Here is a 21,411-nt window from a genome sequence, read left to right on the forward strand (position 1 = left end):
AGTACTTATGGTAACACTTCAAGCTAGAACGATTACAATTAACATTTTTTTATAAATATATAAAAAGTAATATGGGTAATTATTGGTAATTATACAATAGTTGAAAAAATGGCGTTTTGAATTATGTACTTTGATGTTTTTTCGTTGGTTTATTAAATATATGTACATATATACAGTTTTTTTAAAACATAAATTGTCCCGGAACTCACTTTTTTATTTAAAAAAATTAATTCAAATATCATTTAAATATTAATTACAGTACCATATTTTATCATTTTGGCGAATTATACAAATATAGATTGTAATTATAATACGTAAGCACAAACATTGTTTCGTCTAATTGATTTTGAAAATTAAAAAAATATATATGAAAAAAGTTGCCGAAACGCAGTTCCACCGCGTTACATGGGAAAAAAGTATAAATTCATAAACATAATTAAAATTTTATTAAAGGAGCTATTAAATTAAATCAATGAAACGAATTCCCAAATCATCGGCTTATTCTTTCTTTACCTTTCAAATGCATTTAACATGTACAAATTTGCAAGTTGTTCTTATTTCTCATACCATGTAGGTACTTTTAAATATGCGATGACTAGTGTAGTTTATGTAAAAAAGTTTGTGGCCACACGGGTGGCCTGTAACACGTTTGCGCAAACTTCATCCTGCCAAAACGTTAGTGGTCGTCATTGAAGCACACAAATATGGCCAAGTGACGAATCGACTTTACCACAGCCTTTACATTATTTTGTGCATTCATTAGATAAACACAAAAATGCTTCTCATCTTCTAATATACAAACTAAATACAGCAACTGGAAGGACATAGACCTAAGAATAAACAGCATAACTTTATAATAAATCTTTCCATACAAAATGCAATGATTTTCCTCCAGAATCCCTAAAGCGCGGGTTTAACACCCCCTACTAGCACAAGTAAAAGTTTGCGCAGGATAATAAAGCGCACGCCCTACATATTTACTACCGGCGCAAATTATTTTGCATTGCGAGCGCGATGTTAACTTGCGCGTATAGACGTACTTTAGACTTTTAGCAGATATGGTAAAAAAAAATCCGCCCTAGCGATCAAAACACGTACAAAACGATATATATTTTTATGTACAATAAGAAAAAGCTTATTCTAATCAATGCCCACACAGACAATGAAGGATCAGAATTAATACAACAAATTATTTTGAAAATTAATTTATTATGTGTTGTAATATAAAAGGGAAAGAATCATCCTCTACTTGGTCCGTATTCATCCATTGCTGAACAGAGGCATGTCTAATGGTGGGGACTGACCGGAGGCATTTCGTCGTAATGTAAGGGTGAAGACTGGCCGGAGCATTTCGTCGTAACGAACATGTTACGATGCGAGCATTCAGGCAGTCAATACAGCGAGCCGAGCGTCCCATCCATAGTTTCGGATGCTCGCCGCGTTATGTTACGACGAAATGCTCCAGTCAGTCTCCACCTTAACACGTTACGATGCGAGCATTCGTAAAGTCCAGGGGTTCCCAATCTTTTTCAGCCCGCGGCGCACTTACAAGTTTAGTATTTTGTCCCGGCGCCCTACTTTAGTAAGCGATTTGGAAAAGACAATGCCAGTATATATGTGTATTCATATATTATAGTCGAAAGAAAAAGGTAGGTACCTACAATAATAGTAGTTGGGTAGAAAGATGCTAGCTCTCAAAAAAGAAATTGTTGCTTTATAGGTACCCGAGAATATTTGTGATCGACTCACGGCGCCCCTATTTACTTTCTAAGGCGCACCAGGGCGCCGCGGCGCACACTTAGGGAACCCCTGGTATAGTCAATACAGCGAACCGAGCGCTCCATCCATAGTCGGAGCGCTCACCGCGAGTGACGTTACGTTACGACAAAATACTCCGGTCAGTCCTCACCTTAAAGATTACTGTATCTTGGCTTAGAGGTGCGATTTAAAAAAAATATTTATTTTTACAGCAGGCACCACCAAACCAAATGGTTCAAACGAGTAAGGCCGCATGTTCTTGTAGTTTATAATCTACCTGGCGCGAAATAGGGCAGTGATATCCAACCTCTGAATGCCCGCGGATCGGTCAACGTTCGATCATTTTACCGCCTGCCGTTGAAAGGGGGACGAAAAAGCGATTTCTTTTGCTGATTTCATTTTAAACCTTTAATTTTTAATAGACATTGGAAATAGGTAAATGAAACCATAATCAGTTCTTGACATTATTTTATTGAAAAAAAAAACATTTCATATATATTTGTTCATACGACTGCAGAATATGTAGATGCCATGAGGATATAATATTATACGATGCTTTAGAATTTCATTTTAATTTTGAAATTTAATATGCTTAGCAACCAAACAAATCTGGATAAAATAAACATTTATTTTAGCAAGAAAAAAAATAACAGAACATAACATTATATCCCAGACATAAAAAAGAGTATATCTCTATTAATCTAAAATGTATCATTTATATCACATTGTTTAAAAAATATAAATCATTGTCCTAGTCAAGAACATGTTGCTCACTCCTTTCAAGAACGTCATAAATCAAAAAACTTGATTTTTCAGGAGAACGTTTTTAAAGTTTAAAAATATAACACAATGTATTAAAAATAAATATCAAGCCACTTTTTGAACTTTTTACTGTGCAACAGATCTTTTAAAGTAAAACCTGATGGTTTTTTCTCCATTTGAAAAATATTTAGTATATTTCAAAAAATAATTAAACAATACATTTTCTTCAAAATGAAAAAACAACACTTTCTGCCCTGTAGCGGGTAAATATTAAGTTAAAAATATGCCTCTTTTGCTGGGATATAGTAAATTTTCTGGACATTCTGAAAACATGCACAACTGAAAATTTACGATTTTTGATTTATGACGTTCTTGAAAGGAGTGAGCGACATGTGTACTTAAGATCTTGTATCAAAAAACAAGTTTTAGTGGCCAGAAATAAAACATTCACGATTTGTATTACAATACTACAGAAATAATTATTTTTTTCAAAGCGACAAAATGAGTGACAATTCAAATTTTAAAAATATTCAAGGTACCTTAAATTGTGCACATGTCCTGGCTTAGGATCTTAGTATGTTTACTTTTAATCGCATAGCTCTAGCAATAAATATCAATTGTGTGAAGAGTATAATTTGCAAAAGCCGCCGTAATTTCTTATTAAGTATATTAGAAAGCTTAGCCACAATTTATTATGTAATTGAGAAATATGATTTTAAAAAATTGACAGTGGTTTACATCTACAATTCCACTAAATTTCAAACAGTACATGTGTTAAAAATAAAACAAAATAAATTAGTATGAAGGAAAGAGAAAAGAAAGAACATAGTAAAAATTAAATATAATTCAAAGTTTCGTCTTTCTCGTACAATTTAAAATGTTGATTATAATTGTTTTAAAATTTATTTTTACTTACAACATGATTTATGCTTTACATCATATTTGGTGCTTTAATATTTATTTTATTTTTTAATCTAGACCATTGAATAATTTTTAGCAGCAACAACTGAATGTCAATTACTGATTTTACGCTTTAGATTGACATTTTTTTCACCATTTTTCATTTTTTCTTCCTTCCATGCACATCATTCCACTCTAGTTAAACTTAACATTTATACACAATAGAAAGAGTAAAAAAAAACATAAATATATTTAAAAATAAGATATTTGAACTTCGTGACAATATATCTCCATAAAAAAGAAGAAAAAAACATATAATTATTATGTGCATTGGTTTGGCTTCGTAGAGTTATCCTTTGCCCCTTTTATAAACTATTCAAATATGAAATATCTTAGGCTCTTTGGGGCGACAAGGGATGAACTATAATTACGATTAAGTGCAAAATCTTCTCTTACGCGAGGAATTAGATACTGTACACCATAATAAAAATTACGAGCGACATCAAATATAGGTACACCATTACAATTTCCTTCAGCATCCTTAAAAAATATTGCAGTTTATTTCATTCTCACTTTTACATTATTGCGTTAGAGTTAGTTTTTGCATACCTTAACTCGTTATTAATACCATTAATTTTACATTAATAAAAAAGAATATGGTGCAATGTAAAACTTGGCATCAAAAAAAAAAGTTTCAACCAGACAAACTCTGGTAGTAACAGTGACGTCGGCAGTCTCAACAGTCACTGACTTCCAGCCAGAGCGAGAATAGACAGCTTTGGATGAACTTTAAATCTGCTACTCGACATCGGGTGTTCCTACATCAACTAGCGTGCCAAAAGTATTCTAGCAAAATTAGGGAATATTCAAGACCTTCTAAAAGCTAAATAAAATGATCAAGTTTCGTTTGCTAGATTTAAAAAAAGATAAGAATTTGTATAACAAAAATACGCATATCACAGATTTAGAAAATACCTTGGATATTAGTTACAAAATCCCTTTTTAAAAGGAAGATGTTACTTACAAAATTAAAGAAATAATATTAAACAGTGCACATCAAAAATTTAAACTGGTCATTAAAAATATTACACATAATGACTTAAGAGGTTATTAAAAGAGAAATGCATTAATTTGTAATAATCACAATATGTAAAATACAAGATAAAATGTTATATTTATAATAAGAAAAAGCTACTACTAGCCTTTGAAAAAAGCATGTTGTTGGAAACCCCTAAAAAAATAATGCTTTTCTATAAAGTACCAGTATAAAGTGCCATAATACAAAAATCAAGGTAATAGTAATATTATTAAAAGTAGCTTTATATACATATCAAAAATAGATATATATGTATATTATACACACCTTAATTTTTTAAGGTATGCAAAAAAAAATATAGACTTCTGGTTTTTATTGAAATGGCCATAGAAGTTTTTAGGCAGTACAATTTAATTTTGACTCTTCTTGGACCATGAAATGGCCTCACGTTCCGATACGATGGCCATCATTTCATTAATGATAGCATTTTCTCTTTCATGATTGACATCTGAAAAAATGGAGAGAAAATGTTTTGAATTTCATTAAATAGGATAAGGCAATTTAAAGGAAAAGGTTAGATTATTTCTATACCTGTAATATCATTCAGCAGATCACGCAGTTGTAATCTCAACTCTTCGTGTCTTTTTTCCAAAGCCTTTTCACGCGCACTCAATGAATGGGAGGTACTCGGACGAGCCGAAGGTTCCTGATTTTTGTTTTGACACATGCAAAACTTTTTATCCTTACTTGATGAATCAACAGGAAAGCCTTCTACTTGTTGAGCAGCATTATCACAGACTTTTGTATGAATAGAATTTAGCGATTTACATCTGGAAATGAATACGTAAATATTTATAATTTGAATACACATTTTGAAAAGAAACAGCCAAGTTGAGGTAAGTAATCTCACCTTTTCTTTGAGAGGTGCATTTCATTATTGTTTGGTACACTCATGGAGGATATTGCTACTTCCGGGTCTCCTGTGAATGTCAAATCCCAGTTATTAATTAATCAATACACAATATACAAACAATGTGATGGCAGTGTATGTCTTACACAAGACGGAATAAATCCAAAGTCCTGTTCAAAACAGTTTTGTTCCAAAAAGTGATAAAACATTTAAATGGAATAAATACATTTCGGTCCTTACCAAACGAGCTGGGGGCCAAAGTGTACTCTTGTGGCAAAGGAGGTATCGGTGGGGCGTTCCCATAGTAGGCGCTGGATTCATCCAAATTTGAGACATCCTGAAAACACAAAGTTGTAAAGTTAATCTATTTTATGCGGTGTATAAATTACACCTCATTGTTTGACATATTTATTATAAACTATTAAACTACAAAAAATATTATTTAGCAAAAAAACATGCTTTATAATCTATACTATCATACATACAAAATTATATATGGCTACTCAAAAATTTGATATTTTGAGTTGACATACTGAACTATCCTTACACTGAGAACAGATTGGTTACATAGTATACAGAATTAAGATTTGTGAATATTTCATTTCTACTTCTTTCAAAAAGTGAATAGTCAAAACAGGCACATTTGCATGTTTCAATTTATTTTACCACAGTAAAAAATTAGCTTTTTAAAAAAAAACACTTAAAGATTTATTTTGCCTTGTTAAAATACTAATGGAAAATCAAAAATATTATGGACATGGTAATTTCATTGTGAAAGTTGTCAGAACAACACAATTAATAATCCCCAAATAAATTTAAAATACAAATTTAAGGACTACACAATAATAACATTTGGAAGAGACATAATCACAGAGAAATATTTCATCTGAAAAAGGGGGTTGAGTCAATTATTTTATAGCAGTTAGAAGGAAGTTACAAATAGCATACTGAGAAACATTATAAAATTAAAGTAATAAATGTAGCATGCAGAGTAATTAAAAATACGGTTAAAGCATAAGAAAAAAATAATGTGAACAAAATAAAATTATAATTAATATTTGAATTATTATGTTCAAAATAACTTTGTTTAAAATCACTATATATATATTTATTTATATTTATTTTTTTTATTTTTTGATATTATGCCAGATCTAGTACCCTGTCAGTACTTACTGAAAAGGATCAAGTATATACAAGTTTATAAGTGAATAGGAACATATTTGCCTATTCACTTACAAACTTGAAATGAGTGAAACTGTACTAATGAGATCTATTACCGCATTGTTATTTGAAAAGTTCAACTCATGTGATGGCTCAAGTCTCGCTTTACTACTTTTTTTGATGACAGACACAATTTTTTCATTTCACATTTGCAATCGTATCGCTGGCAATATGAATCTATCGCCATGAGTTGAAATTCTAAGTCAAAGTAAGTATTTTTGAAGACGAATCTTCATTATTGGGAGAACAGAAGGTCGTTAATACGTTAATTGTATTTATTTATAAGGAAATCAGGCATTTCAGTCATCGTATTCCTACTTTAAAAAAATGAGTATAGAACTACAAAATCAAGTATTCAAACATATGTATATTTGCACACATATATATTTATATACATCTATCAGTATATCTGCTGGTTAGAAGTAATAAAATAAATAATATAATACGTAAAACACATGTCAAGCATTCAAAATCAAAAAATCATTTGAGTCTTACTGGTGAATTAGAACCATCCAAATTAAAGCAGGACTGAAAATAAATTACATTTTTTTTTTAATGGACAAAAAAAAATGGACATTAATATAAAATATTTGAAATAGAGGTATGAATTCATATAAATCATTGGTCATTACTTGAGGATAAAAATAGAATTAAAACTTATTATTTTCATGAACCTGTAAAAGTTAGTATAAATCTATATAAATGAAAATTTAAAGGCTAGTTTTTTCAAAATCTTAAATATCCAATTTCAACTTAGCATTAAAATTTTTGCCGGTTTTAGGTATACACTCGTAACAGGCAAAAACATTTTTCGCCAGCCATGGGAGAATATTAAAACTGACCAGTTTTTTTTAAAAACATCTCTTCACCGCAATGGCAGCACCACGTTATTGAGTATAATATTAACAACAAAAAAACTTTTGGTGGAGAGGGTGCTTCTCGACAGCTGCCATCGCTAAGCATTTTCTATGTTTTTGATTGCATTATTGTTTCATAGATTTTTTATATTTTCATTGCTTCATAAGTATTGTGAAATTAAATATATTAGAAACATGCGCAATATTTTTTTTCTTTTCCATTGAACCAGGCTCTTTTCCATTGGGTCACCACAGCAATGTGTAGCTGGGTACAGCTAGTCAATAATAATTATTTAATAAAACCATAATATTAACTTTATGAGTCACAGATTATTATTTAATCTGTGGAGGGATTTAAATAAAAATGCAGTGGAACCACTCCGCAGGTTAAAGAAAAAATTCAGTTTCTTTATTCCTCTTTAACCTTTAATCTCTGAGAGCTTGAGAAAAAAACTACTCATTAACAAACCTTTGATCACAAACATCTATTTCCTTCCCTTTTTTAAAAGGAATAACCCGCAAAGTGTTTATTTTATTTCAGGCTTAACTATAGTTAGGATACTCATTGCGTAATAGATAATAAGTTTGATTCTTTTTTTAAACTGGCGTGTATGGAAAACTGGTTTGCCAAAAACATATAAGACCATGGCTCATATTTTATATAGAAGGCACTATTCTCTTTTGTTGAACAACAGTCTCAACCAGAATGCATTATTACAGATAATTTGAATAAACTAGAAAGGATTCTAAAACATGCTGGAATCATTACATTTGTGTACATTACATAATATGTAAATTCATTCTTTTAATTGGTGTGCAGTTTATATGTACGAGGTTTGTTCAGAAGAAAAGGTGAATTTCGAATTTTTTCGAAAAGTATTTATTTATTCATCAATATCCATTTTCTCCCCTTCAAAGTAATCCCCCTCAGATATAATGCACTTATGCCAGCGATTCTTCCAATCCTCAAAGTGCTTCTGGAATGCACTTTCGGTATGGTCATCAGCTCGTTCTTCGATTCTAACTTTATCTCATCACTTGTGGCAAAACGTATTCCTTTCATTGGTCTCTTCAGTTTTGGGAATAGGAAAAAATCGCAGGGAGCCAAATCTGGTGAATACGGTGTTTGAGGCATGATTACGGTGTTGTTCTTTACCAAATAATCACGAACAAGCATTGATGTGTGAGCTGGTGTATTAATTTGATGCGAAATCCATTTGTTTTTCCACAATTCCGATCGTTTGAGCCGTATTGCTTCACGCAAACGTTGCATAACTTCCTTGTAGTATTCCTTATTAACCGTACGGCCTGTTGGCAAGAACTCATGATGCACCACGCCATTGTAATCAATTTCGAATTTGGCTCTTCTGGCCGCTTCCATTGGGATGATTGGGCCTTGGTTTCAACGTCATAACCATATACCCACGTTTCATCACCAGTTGTGACCCTTTCGAGCAAATCTGGATCGTCGTTGACGTCATTCAACAACTCCTGAGTGATACAAATGCGACGTTGCTTTTGCTCAAAATTTAGCAATTTCGGAACAAACTTCGCTGCCACACGCTTCATGCCCAAAACATCTGCGAAAATTGCATGGCATGACACAATTGATATGCCAACATCCTCAGCAACTTCCTTAATAGTGATTCGATGATTTTCCAAAATCATTTGCTTCACTGTTTTGATGTTTTCTTCGTTTGTTGACGTGGTTGCAACTCCAGGACGCTCATCGTTATTAACATCTTCTCAGTCTTCTGTAAAGCACTTGTACCACTTATAAATACTTTTTTGAGACAAAGTAGACTCGCCGAATGCCACAGTGAACATTTTAAGTGCGTTGGAGCACTTCATTCCATTTTTAACGCAAAATTTAATACATATTGTTTGATACATTTTTTTCAAAAGTAAAAAATTGAAGAACACACAAAAACGTGACTAACCTTTCCAGTTGTCAAAAACAAACCACTATACCAAAATGGCTGATAATGCTAACATATGATAAACATAACAACAATAAAGAAATCGATAATCGAATGTACACAGCCGGCGAAAATTCAAAATTCACCTTTTCTTTTAAACATGCTTCGTATGTAATAACCCTAAATGAAAATATGTATCGTATCGAGCATTTAAGGAAACTTGGGGTACTTACAATTGATTTGTTCCGTACTTTGTGTGCGAGTTGAAATTTGGTCTTCTTGTCTTGGGTCGGTGATAGATCATTGGTGCGCCCCGAAGGATCACGTCTCCTACTAAAGAAATCTGAAACTGTTTTAATAATGCTTTTCCTTCTATCATTGTCTCTCCCTTTATGTTTTTTTCCATTGTCGATAGTGAAAAAGTTGGGATCTGACGTACAGAAATTGTTGAAGGAGCTAGCCTGCTGGCAAGACTCCTTGGAATTCCGTAGTGACTCCACGTGCTGAACGAGTTTTCCAGAAAAGTCACTCAAGGATAGCTGCCGAAAACCCGGAACGATCCCAGTCGGCTGGTTGCAGTTTGACAACTCGAGAGCATCCGGTTCTGACAGCATTCGCTGCCTCACCGTAAATGCATTTCGGGATGGACGTTTTTCATTTTCTTGCAGCACTGACTGATGTATGTCAGGTAAAGAAAATGTCTCGTTACTTAAATACTTGACATTGTAACATTGCGCTTCATTACTTGGTTTCATTTTTGAAACTGTTGAATTTTTAGGATTAGTATTACAATTTTCCTCAGGTGCAATATTTGATAGTACGGAAGGAATAACCGGGACAACTGCATTGTTACTATTGCTTTCATTACGCTTAGTATCATCTGTAAGGGGAGGTTTTAAATTGGAGCTTCGTGATTTTCTGTCACGTCTGTCAGTACGTTTTGATATTTTATCCATGACAAGTTGGTGAATTAGATCTTTCTGTTTCTCTTTTTCTTTAATTAATTCCTCTAACTTTCTAGAGGTAGCGGGGGAATTGCATATTTTCTTATTTGACATGTCATCCACAGTTATGGATTTATTGAATTCATCCTCGAAACAATTTCCAGACTCATCGTAACTACTTCTAGTTTCCTCCAAGCTATTATCTATACCTTCAAAATTATTATCTACTTCTTTCATTTTACTTATTACATCCATAAAATTATTTTGAGTTTCCATAGTATCAGAATTTTTCTTAAACAAAGCTATATTTATGTCTTGTTCTTCTGGCAATATTGTATTGTCGTTTTGTTCTACAGCAGAATCAGTGGACTCGTTTACATCAGAAGACAACAATATACCGGCGCCTTGTTCTATGTAATCTAATGATCTGTCATAGTTTATTTGAGGGATACAATGCTTATTGACTGCTTCCGTATATTTGACCTTAGTTGTGTCTGTGTTGTATTGATTCATGTCGACATCCACAAATTCAACAAATCCCGTATTCACTACTTCTGCAGTATGTGGTGTAAGGGAATCTTCATTTTCAACCGCACTTTCTTCTGATCCAGTATCCATGAAATCTATATCTGAATGATCATGGTCCAGAACACTAGCGGCTAAGACACTCTTCCCGCAAATGTGTTTATTTTCATTATAGTCGTCCAACATATAATGTGGATTCCTTTTTGATTTCTTGAGTTTGAGAGTATCTGTAGAACCCTCTACTGCCCAATCGAGCGGTTCGTTGTCAGCAAAGAAAGCAGTAATGTCATTGGCTGAATCAGAACTTGATAAATCTTGAACATTGGCGAGTTTGCTTTCAGCCTGTTGAGGTATCGGTGTTGGATCGGGCGGATCTGTGGGAACGGCAGTCACAGGGATATCATCGTCAGAATCTTGCGGACCGATGTACTGCCCATCGACTATCATCAGACTGTCTAACTGCATGACTTCTCCACACGGCTTCATTATTTCTACTCGGGGAACAGAGATACTATTTCGAGTGTGATGACTTTCTGACACATCATCACTACTAGAACCCAGACTCAACGAATCAGAATCCACATCTGTTTCTGAGGGTTCTTCATTCTTTGTTATGTTTTTCCACGGTATTTTAGGAACAACTATTTTAAACACGGGACTTGTTGGTACTTTCACGGAAATAAGTTTGGCACTCTGGTCAGCATCGATGTTATTTTTAGAGTTGATAGATGTTTGAACAATGTCAGGCATAGACTGAGTTGGATGCGACGCAAGTTCTACATTATTGTTATGTTTTGAATCCACACTGAGCTGTTGATTTAACGGTGGAACTATATTGGGATGGCTCGGGGACAAAAGGCCGCTAGCGTTACGGCGCACAGAATTGTCCAGAAAGGCTTGCATGGATGGACTGATTTCAGGTGCTGGATTCAGCAACTTTTGACATTCAGAAATATTACTGTGAAACTCTCGGAATTTAGAATTTAATTCAGATGCTGAATCAGACTTCTGAAGGGCTGTATTTACTTGAGGACCTAAGAGATATTTTTTCTTTAATTCTAAAGCCCGTTTGGTTGCGATACCGGTTGTGCTTTGAGTTCGACTAAGGTTGTAATCACCAGGGCGAGGGACCATTAGTGGATGTTTGGAGATCGGTAATACAGGCTTAATTTCTATTGTTTTTTTCTCAGTTTCAAACGATTGCCTCACTGGAATTCTTTTAGGAACATCTAAATTCTTCTTTTCGTTCAGTTGTTTCTTTTTATTGTCGGGGTATTGAGGTCGTTGTTTACTACTCCTTTTCTTTAGATCAGAAAATGATATTGCGGGTACTTCGATGGTCGGTGTCACATCCACGGGACCAAACTCACTGTCAGTCGAAACTTCTGTAGCTGAATTAGCAGCACCGGAATTTTTGGAATTTGAATCGGAAACAACCTGCAATCACAATTTACGTATAAAAATATATTTAAAGAGGTAAGTCATGGCATAGCAGTAAACTTATTTATATTCCTAAAGCATGAATGGACTAATTGCTTACACAAAAATCACGAATCACACAAATAACTTCATGCAACTAACATAAAGTAGACTAAACCTTGGGTGGCTTCAATAGTAAAATTATGTTGAAATGGCCAGTGACGTATGGCGAGTGTGTAACACTAATCATAATTTTTAATTTATTATGAGATTAAAAACAATATTTTTAGCTTTTCCACTTTTTTTATTTAACCAGCGACCGGGTTTCGTCTGATGATGTCGGTAACGACGAAACCCGGTCGCTGGTCAAATAAAAAAAGTGGAAAAGCTAAAAATATTGGTTTTAATCTAATAATAAATTAAAAATGCAATTCCATCACGAAGTGTCAGTGGATAATATAAATCTACTAATCATAATTATTTATATCAAAATTCACTTATATGTATATGTGTTACTAGTCACAAAACAAATACAAAATTTTTGCATTTGCAATAGCCAATTTCAGAATAGAATTTTTTGTTCAAATGAAAATTAACAATATTCAAAGTGTGTTCAAACATTTATATACGAATGCTATAGTAAATATACAAATAGCAAAATTCCAAATTTTTTCTCATAAAGCAGATAAAAAAAAGTTATACATTTCAACACAAATGAAGAAGTGAATGGGAATATGGAGTCTGGGTTTTTACAGGGCTTTCGGACCTGTCATTGAGTAAATACAAGTTTGGAAAATAAATAAAGTACATATTCAATTATAAGTGCCAATATTATAGTTTATAGTAAATAATTGTAAACTTATACACCTGACTTCTAGATAGAATATATTTCCAAATTAATATTCATTTGTTGATTTCTTTCCTACTTTTTCAAAGAAAAAACTAAATATCCAGTCACGTAATAATCCTGTAAAGATAAATTAAAAGATACTAATTATATAATATATAATTTTAAAAAAATAAATAAATAAAAAAAATTAAAAGATCGTAGGTATTTTAATTCAAGTCGTAGAGAAATAGCATAACTATTATTGTTTTAGAAATTGTGAGAGACAACATATAAAAAATTAAAAAATAAAATTATCAGCATGCAAGTTCAAATTAAGAGTTAACAAAACAAATTGTAAACAATATATTACACACATCCTGCGAAACACCAAATATCAAAGGGCTAGAAAAATAAATCACCAACTATAATGAGTGGAGCAATTGCTGGTGAACGATCCCAGAATATGCCAAATACGTCAACATAAAAACTCTTACATTATTATTATCACTCTTACACAGCTGGCTATCTTGAGAAATGTGTGGTCCTACACATTGAAGATGGCAAGAACAATATAAACGTATGTAATGTATAGGTGAGAGCACATTTAGGAACAGTGTGCCAGTCGCTGCAAGAATAAGCCTTAGTAATCACCTTTACCTACAATACAAGGTTGGACTAAAGTGGAAAGTATTCTACTCGGGAAAGGGAGGCAGAACTACGCTACAGCGGTGGATGTACAATTCTCACACCGCAGAGAGAAACAATGGACAACATATAGGAATGGGTGAATGTAAACTTGCGCAGGTGTTAGAAATTAATTATTCGGCGTGGAAAAGAACACAACATGCGGCTGAGCAACGCAATAGGAGTGGAGATATGTTAGCAACGGACCGCGTAAGTTGCGCGCACACTAGCTCACTCTGCAATCCGTTTGGGCGGATGATATTACCTGTCTGCTGGAAAAGAATAGTAGAATGGTAACTTAGACTAAGAGTTTGTCATTGCGGACAGTAGGCAGTGGTGGCGGGGCGCACCTCAGTATCGGTGGGGGAGGCGCTGCGGGGCGCGCGCAGGGCCACCTCGCGCCGGCGCTGCTCCAGCGCTCCGCCCTCCGAGCCCCACGTGGCCTCTTCTGCCGCCTCCTCGCCCCCCGTGCTGTACTCGTAGCTGCTTCCTTCCGAGCTCCCGCCATCCCCACTCTCCGACTCGCTCTCCGATTCACTCTCGCTGTCCTCATACTCCGTACTGTCCTCCGAACCTTCTGCAACAAATCAGGTATTAATATTGCCAACCCTTTTACTGTTTCTATCTCTTTTTATAAACTTTACTCCCAATACAGAATGCATTCAAAACAAAGATTTGTGTTAATAAAGAATATGTAAATGAAACAAAAGATCGCCAAAAATACAAGTGTTAGGGCGTTTGTGCACTACACGGAATTTTACCGTCCGGCACTTCAGTTAGCGTGATAAAACGATGATTGGCTTGCGCTTTTGTCCATCTTTCTTCGGATCGGTGCATGAACACGTAAACGCGTAAATTCGATCACACTAACCTGTCATAGTCGCTTTTATTTTTCAAAACCGGACTGCCGGACGGTGAAATTCCGTGTAGTGCACAAGCTGCCTTACTCTGACCAGCAGAAATGAGTTTTACATGTTTTTTACAGAATGGGCAATAGGCATTATATAGGATATGAATTTTTACATTTCTGCTAACTCTCCATGCTTTTGAAAATCAAAAGTTCTTATTCCGCTAATCAAAACATTACTTCTATAATAATAATTTTTTTAAACTTATTCTTCATACTATTGATATGTCTAAATTCTCCTGAAGCGAATATCCTTTCATATACACGACCTACGAAATATGTATGCAGAAACTAATCAAACATTATCACATATATACCAAATTAAACAAATGTACGTATATTATGCAATTGTCTATAAAGTGCTTTCATTATCCATAAAGTCAATAAATAAAAAATCTCAATAAAAAAGGGATATTAACAAATGGATAATAGAGGTAGGTATATGGTGACAAAATAGACCATGTCATTCGGCCATATTCATGTTAACATGGCATATGAGTACCAAACAGATACATAATTATTTATATGGCTTATTAAATAATTAATTTATCCAAATAAATTTCTAGAATTGTGATATTTGTGATAGGTAATGTTCATACATTTAACATTTCTTAATTAAGATGTAATGATGTACAGTATTTTTTTAAGGATAATTGTTATCTTACCCGATGAGAAATCGTCTGATGAAACACCATCGTAACTGCCGCTGCAAAATAAATGAGTTCATAAGTATTCCATATACACAACTTCTGAGTATTCAGGCAATATGGTTGTTCTAAATGGGTTGTTCTAAATGTCCGCTTCCGGAGTGTAATGGTCAGCACGCTCTGCTACCGTACTGAAGGTCCCAGGTTCGATTCCCAGGGGGGGTCAAATAAATATAAGTGATTTTTCCACTCTTATATTCAATTAAATTTACCCTGGACTGGTACCTGAAGCGGAGGGCTGATCACCTTACAAGATAACACTGCGTTTATATGATGCAGTGCCCTATGCACCATTGGGGTGCGGATAAGGGTTTGAATGAAAAAAAATGGGTAGAATGGTAAATATTATCGTCTATAAAGTGACCACTTAAGCTAATCAATGCCAGGCTGTAAGCCCCGTGTAATACATCCATATTCCCTTTTGTATAAAAAGTATGCTTTGCCCCTGATGAGATATGTAATATATCGAGATATACGATCTCGGAGGTTAGGTCCAGTGTTTGAGAATAATCAAATCAAATAATAAAAATAAAATATAGTTTACAATTCAAAGTTGATTATTGTGTGAATGGGTACTGGGCGGTAGAAACTATTCAAGACTGTATCTTAATTTTGAGTAAGGTTTTTACATTTCTTATAGAGCTTGTTTACTTCCTGGTTTCCACAATATTGCGGATTTATACTTTCCCTTCACTTATCTACAGCACTCCTTATTTAAGTGCATTGCTGCTTATTATGAAACTATTTCACTTCACATCTTTGTTCCCTGTTTATAACCTAAAATCCTATTAGCAAACCGAGGCACTTTTTTATCAGTATATTTGTTGAAAACCTGGATTGGGAATTGATTGATGGTCCTAGGGAAAGGTTATAAAATTAAAATACTTGTACATATAATAAGACCACAAATATGTATTTTGTAAGCTGAAGTCCTATAAAGGATTTTGAAAGGAAAATGAGTTTAGTATGATGTGCATGATGACCATTTACACCTGGACAAGATTACCAACCTTTTGTCTTTATCAACAATGGATGCGCTGCCAAAGTTTCTATCGGTCCATTCATCTTCATCCATCTCGTACTCCTGATCTTCAATATCACTGCGGCTTATTATTTCTATCCTTTCGGGAGTGTCACCTTTAGTACAAAAAAAATACATAACTTAGTGCAATACTAGTTAACATAGATGTTTAGGAGAAAAATAAAACTATTTCCTTTATATTCAAAACCAGTTGGGTATTCCTCATGGGTATCACTGGGACTAATAGCTTATAATACTGATACGCATTGCATTTTATAACAATTTTCTCTATAAAATATGGCCTTTCTTCTTCTTCTTTCCATGTTCGCTCCCTAGGTGGAGCATATGGCCAACACGAGTCGTCTCCAAGTCACTCTGTCACGCACCATCTCCTTGGCTTCCTCCCAGGTCAGTCCGGCGTCTCGAAGTTCCACTGAGTATAGTCGGTGAATGGTCGTCAGCGGCCTTCCGGGGCGCCGGAATCCTCGGGGTTGGAAGAAGAGACATGAGGGGTTGATGCCCTTTATATGGCCTTTAGACACATTTAAAGCTTCTCACAGTATGATCAGTGTGGGAGGTGTACATTTTCAGGCAGAGTGTATGTGTAATGCTGTGAATAGGACAGAGGAGAGCAAAATTCCTATTGTCTTCACGTGGTTTATACCATGCGCACATGGCAGCAAGTTTCTTCAAGAGTTTTCTTACCTTTGGGAACCATTTGCCTGTCCGGTTCACTGATCTCCGGGAAGGTGTGGCTCGAACCTGGTGCAGCCACGGGACGGTTTTGTGCCGCTCTAATAGAAGCATACATTTTATCCATCATACCAAAGTGATTGGGGCAGAAGACAGCATGTCCATATTTACCATCACGGTCAAACATGTACGAACTGAAACAATAAATAGAATTCCCAAAGTTAAATCAATTAATAAAAAGGCTTAGCACTTGTTTAGAAATACTAATTACATATTTTATTTATTGTAACTGCAGACAGTTGGTAAAATTCCATATTGAATTGTTGGGTAATATGTATATCCAAAATAAAACAAGGTTTGTTGGATTGAATTCTACATTTATTTATGTATATGTTAATACGTGACGCGTTTCGTCTTCTTGGGACATTATCAAACATGACTAAAAATATTTACAAAATTTCCTTATATACTAACAATAATTGCTTATCAATTAGGGTATATGAATACAATTTGTATGGAATTGTATTCATATACCCTAATTGACATTTAACTACATTGCTTATCTTAACATTCATAGAAATCCACATTACCCACCGAAATACCCACCATTATGTATACTCCTAGACCTAATAACAGCAATTATTGTTAGTATATAAGGACATTTTGTAAATATTTTTAGTCTGTGTTTGATAATGTCCTAAGAAGACGAAACGCGTCACATATTAAAATATACATAAATAAATGTAGATGAAGAAGAATATGGAAGTCTGGGTATTTACGGGGCTTACGACCGTCATAGGCTGGTTTAAGTGATCACTTTACACACGTGTAACATTCACCAATTCTACCCATTATTGACAACCACACTACTCAAATTCTTGGAAGTTCTATATATATGAACCAATTTAGAAACCTTGTTCATGAATCACTAAAACTTCACTAGAGACATCTATTGGTGAGATGTAAAGAAGCTTTTTATTAAGCAGAAACTCTTATATTAGTATGTGAGATCCGAATCCCGGATTATAAAAAGTAAAGTGTGTAAAGTGATCACTTAAACCAGCCTATGACGGTCGTAAGCCCCGTAAATACCCAGACTTCCATATTCTTCTTTATCTTTGATGAGATGTCAAAAAATAATATGAAAATAACTCCTGTAATTGGAGATAATCCAGATTTTGTGAACAAGTATTTGGACACACTCAAAATGTTGTAAATAAATGTAGAATTGAATCCAAGAAATCTTGTTTTATTTTGGATATATTACCCAACAATACCAATTATTGTTTGATTTATATTGTGGCTAAATTATAGAAGAGCCAAAAAGCATATTATTTACAAAAAGAGCGATTTCTTATTCCTTTTACAATTCTAGGTGTTATTTGCTGCACTAGAGAAGTATGGAATTTAGAATATATACCTTATTTTCAATGGACTGGAACAATGCGCACACTTGAAACATTTTTTATGCAATATCAGTCCATCTTCTGGGCTGATCTTTTCCATAAGATAAACTGTTTCACTGCAGCTGACGCAAACTTCCACTTTGTTGTGATGATGGAAAGGTTTTACAGGGTGCTGAAACAATCGTGTTTTTATAAATAATATTCTTTATGTTATCATGTTGGAATTGAAAAGTATCATCTACGTCGATTTTATTTCTTTGTTGATAGGTTGATATATATTTTAGTTCAAGCTAGAAACAGTCTGATACTGGCCTAAACTAACATATACATATACAATCTATCAAATTGCAGATTTAGATTATTTAACTAATGCTTGACATTATGTTAAGAAATAATAAGATATTAGAATAATAAAAAGTTATATGGTTAATAAGCATCACATTTATATGACACTAAGTTTATGAATTGAGAGCATGATTTTTATATAGAAGAACGATAAGGTATATGTTTATGGTTACTTATAGTATTAATTCTTTTATGTATTTTCTCAGTATTGTTTTCATTGGTATTATAATGAACCATTAAATTAATATCACCAATTGAACGTTTTCACTGGTCCTAAAGCACAACCAATAACGGTAAACTGAAAAAAAAAGTTAGAAGAAACCCTCCTTTATATGATACAAAGAATCCATGAAGAATATTCGTTAACACGGTTGGTGAAAAAATCTACGTAAAAATACGACAAAATAAGTTACTTATGCATCAACCTAATATATACTCGTATATATATATATATATATATATATATATATATATATATATATATATATATATATATAAATCATATATATACATATAAATAGTTTATCTTTAAAAATGAAAAACTTGTCAAATAAAGGAAAAAATATGGTACAAACTTTGAGATGGTCGTCAATTTTACCATCACCAGATCCATCTTTTGTATTCATATCTAACGGCTCCTAAAAATAACAGATGTTTTTATACTTTTAGAAAACTTTTAAATGTCAGATAAATTACGCATAAAATGGTTCTACACGTGAAGCACTTCAGGTTATTCTAGTGTCAAAGCCATGATTAAAATTGATTAGACTTTTAGCTCTCCTGAACTGCAATGTTTGTTGACCGTGCAATATGCAGCTTGTTAGGAGGCATTCCAGTATGTAGACCAAATATTTACCTGGTTGCTGCAACTCACGTCATCATCCGAAGTTTTCTTATTGAACTGACCAGCGAGTGCGGACACTTTATTCTTTCCTCTTTCTCCAGTTTCTAAAGCGGACCCTTCTTTCAATTTTTTATCTAGTTGTTTTAATGATGTATCAATCAGTTGATATTTTTCATCTGTCTTATCCACATTGTCTGTAATCTTTGATTGTCTATCCAAAAACTGGAAAAATTATAAGTTTATAGTAAACCTATTACAGGAAATAAAGTACAACATAAAAGAACATTGCGTGAATTACACGTTAACTTAGTAAATTGCTGGATTTTTGGTAGTTATAATTTTATATTTATGAAAATTGACATTTATACATTAGAAATTTCATGTGTCAAAATCTAAAAATGAACATTTCTCTTTCTTAACTAGAAATATTATTTGCTAACCTGTGTTTTATCCCATTTGGGAACTCTTTCCTTATCCGAGAGCATCGGAGCACCAAATTTAGTGTCTCGGATCTTTTTCTCTAGCTGTTTGAGTTGCCAGTCAGACTCTTTGATTTGTCCAATTGCTCTCATTAAATCTTTTGGTTTTTTGTTTGCTGTTTTGGCATTAACTTTATCATCTACCATTTCTTGATTTTGAATGTTTTTACGATCCTGAATGGTAAAAATATATAATATTTCAGTTAATGCCTTAAATAATATTATATTGACTGAATAACATCACACGTCACAAAACCCACAATACATGAACATAGCAAACGATGAAGTGTTAAAAATAAAGTTAATACAATGGATTTACAGATACATACATGTATACGGTGGCCCAGATCTAGCTTTAGCATTTAAAAAATATTCACTTTTTTAATTAATGATTTCTTAGTTTTATTTTTATTTTTAAATCAAAATAACAAAACAATGTATTTTTAAAATCGGCAATCCATTATTCTAACACAGAGGAAGTGTGCACAAACACCACACTGCGCAAAACAATGACTTTGAAGTAATGCAATTTATGTTGATGAAAGACCTTGAATTCTCTCCAACATTGCATATAAAAGAATCTTGTATGTATTCTGCCCTGCGAGTCACCGAGGATCATACATAAACATGAACTGCGCATCCTCAGGGCCACTATTTGACGCCGTGCGGCACATACATTAGCCGTGTTAGAAAAATGGACCTCTTAACGCGCTGCCCTGAAACAAAAACTAGAAAATTGTAAATAGATATTAAGTTACCACATTTTCTAACAGCAAAGCGAGATCTGACAATTTACATGTGATCGTTTAAACAAGTTTTCTGTTTTAATAATTTAGTCAACCCAATTTTTAATAATTACTTTTGCCATATTATTTAACATAGCGATAAATATAATAAAGATTTGTACAATATTAGCAAGCAATATAAGAGTATATCCCAATCTTTGTTAGTACTTTTATATACCGAATACATACCCCCAGATACGGTTAGCAAGATATATCATATATGCCTCGCAGAGACTAATCAACCTTTGGAAAGGATGATTGAGTGATCACTTTATACAGATGTGTAACATTGACCATTTGCATTTAGTCAACGATAATAAGGGCACAATGGTGAATGTTACTTAACACAGGGCAAAAGGATTATAGATATATTTACATATATCTATAATGCACATTGACAAAGAACATACAAATATTAATTTGGTTAGATTACAAATAATAGAAGTGCACAGATTAAAAC

General features: G+C 33.5%; 1 protein-coding gene across 7 annotated transcripts in view; it reads right to left on the bottom strand.

The window, feature by feature from the left end:
• Positions 1-3,476: 3,476 nt before the first annotated feature.
• Positions 3,477-21,411, bottom strand: part of Mical (Molecule interacting with CasL) — a 39,883-nt gene continuing 21,948 nt past the window's right edge. For 4 of the 7 annotated variants that reach the window (XM_088264205.1, XM_088264201.1, XM_088264206.1 and 1 more), the window contains 14 exons: positions 20,128-20,340; positions 19,700-19,909; positions 19,419-19,481; positions 18,513-18,670; positions 17,105-17,286; positions 16,389-16,515; positions 15,337-15,377; positions 14,115-14,341; positions 9,597-12,269; positions 7,083-7,115; positions 5,607-5,703; positions 5,367-5,436; positions 5,048-5,286; positions 3,577-4,964 (listed from right to left, as the gene is read on the bottom strand). In XM_088264205.1, coding sequence (XP_088120331.1) covers positions 4,867-4,964; positions 5,048-5,286; positions 5,367-5,436; positions 5,607-5,703; positions 7,083-7,115; positions 9,597-12,269; positions 14,115-14,341; positions 15,337-15,377; positions 16,389-16,515; positions 17,105-17,286; positions 18,513-18,670; positions 19,419-19,481; positions 19,700-19,909; positions 20,128-20,340 — 4,431 coding nt within the window. In that variant the 3' untranslated portion in view covers positions 3,577-4,866. Of the gene's footprint in view, positions 4,965-5,047; positions 5,287-5,366; positions 5,437-5,606; positions 5,704-7,082; positions 7,116-9,596; positions 12,270-14,114; positions 14,342-15,336; positions 15,378-16,388; positions 16,516-17,104; positions 17,287-18,512; positions 18,671-19,418; positions 19,482-19,699; positions 19,910-20,127; positions 20,341-21,411 lie in introns of all 7 variants that reach the window. The other 3 variants (XM_088264207.1, XM_088264203.1, XM_088264204.1) reach the window with 2 other exon arrangements.

Source organism: Brachycentrus maculatus, unplaced genomic scaffold (assembly GCF_059751285.1).
Source record: "Brachycentrus maculatus isolate JH-2025_06_01 unplaced genomic scaffold, ASM5975128v1 h1tg000221l, whole genome shotgun sequence".
In the NCBI taxonomy this organism is placed as follows: Eukaryota; Metazoa; Arthropoda; class Insecta; order Trichoptera; family Brachycentridae; genus Brachycentrus; species Brachycentrus maculatus.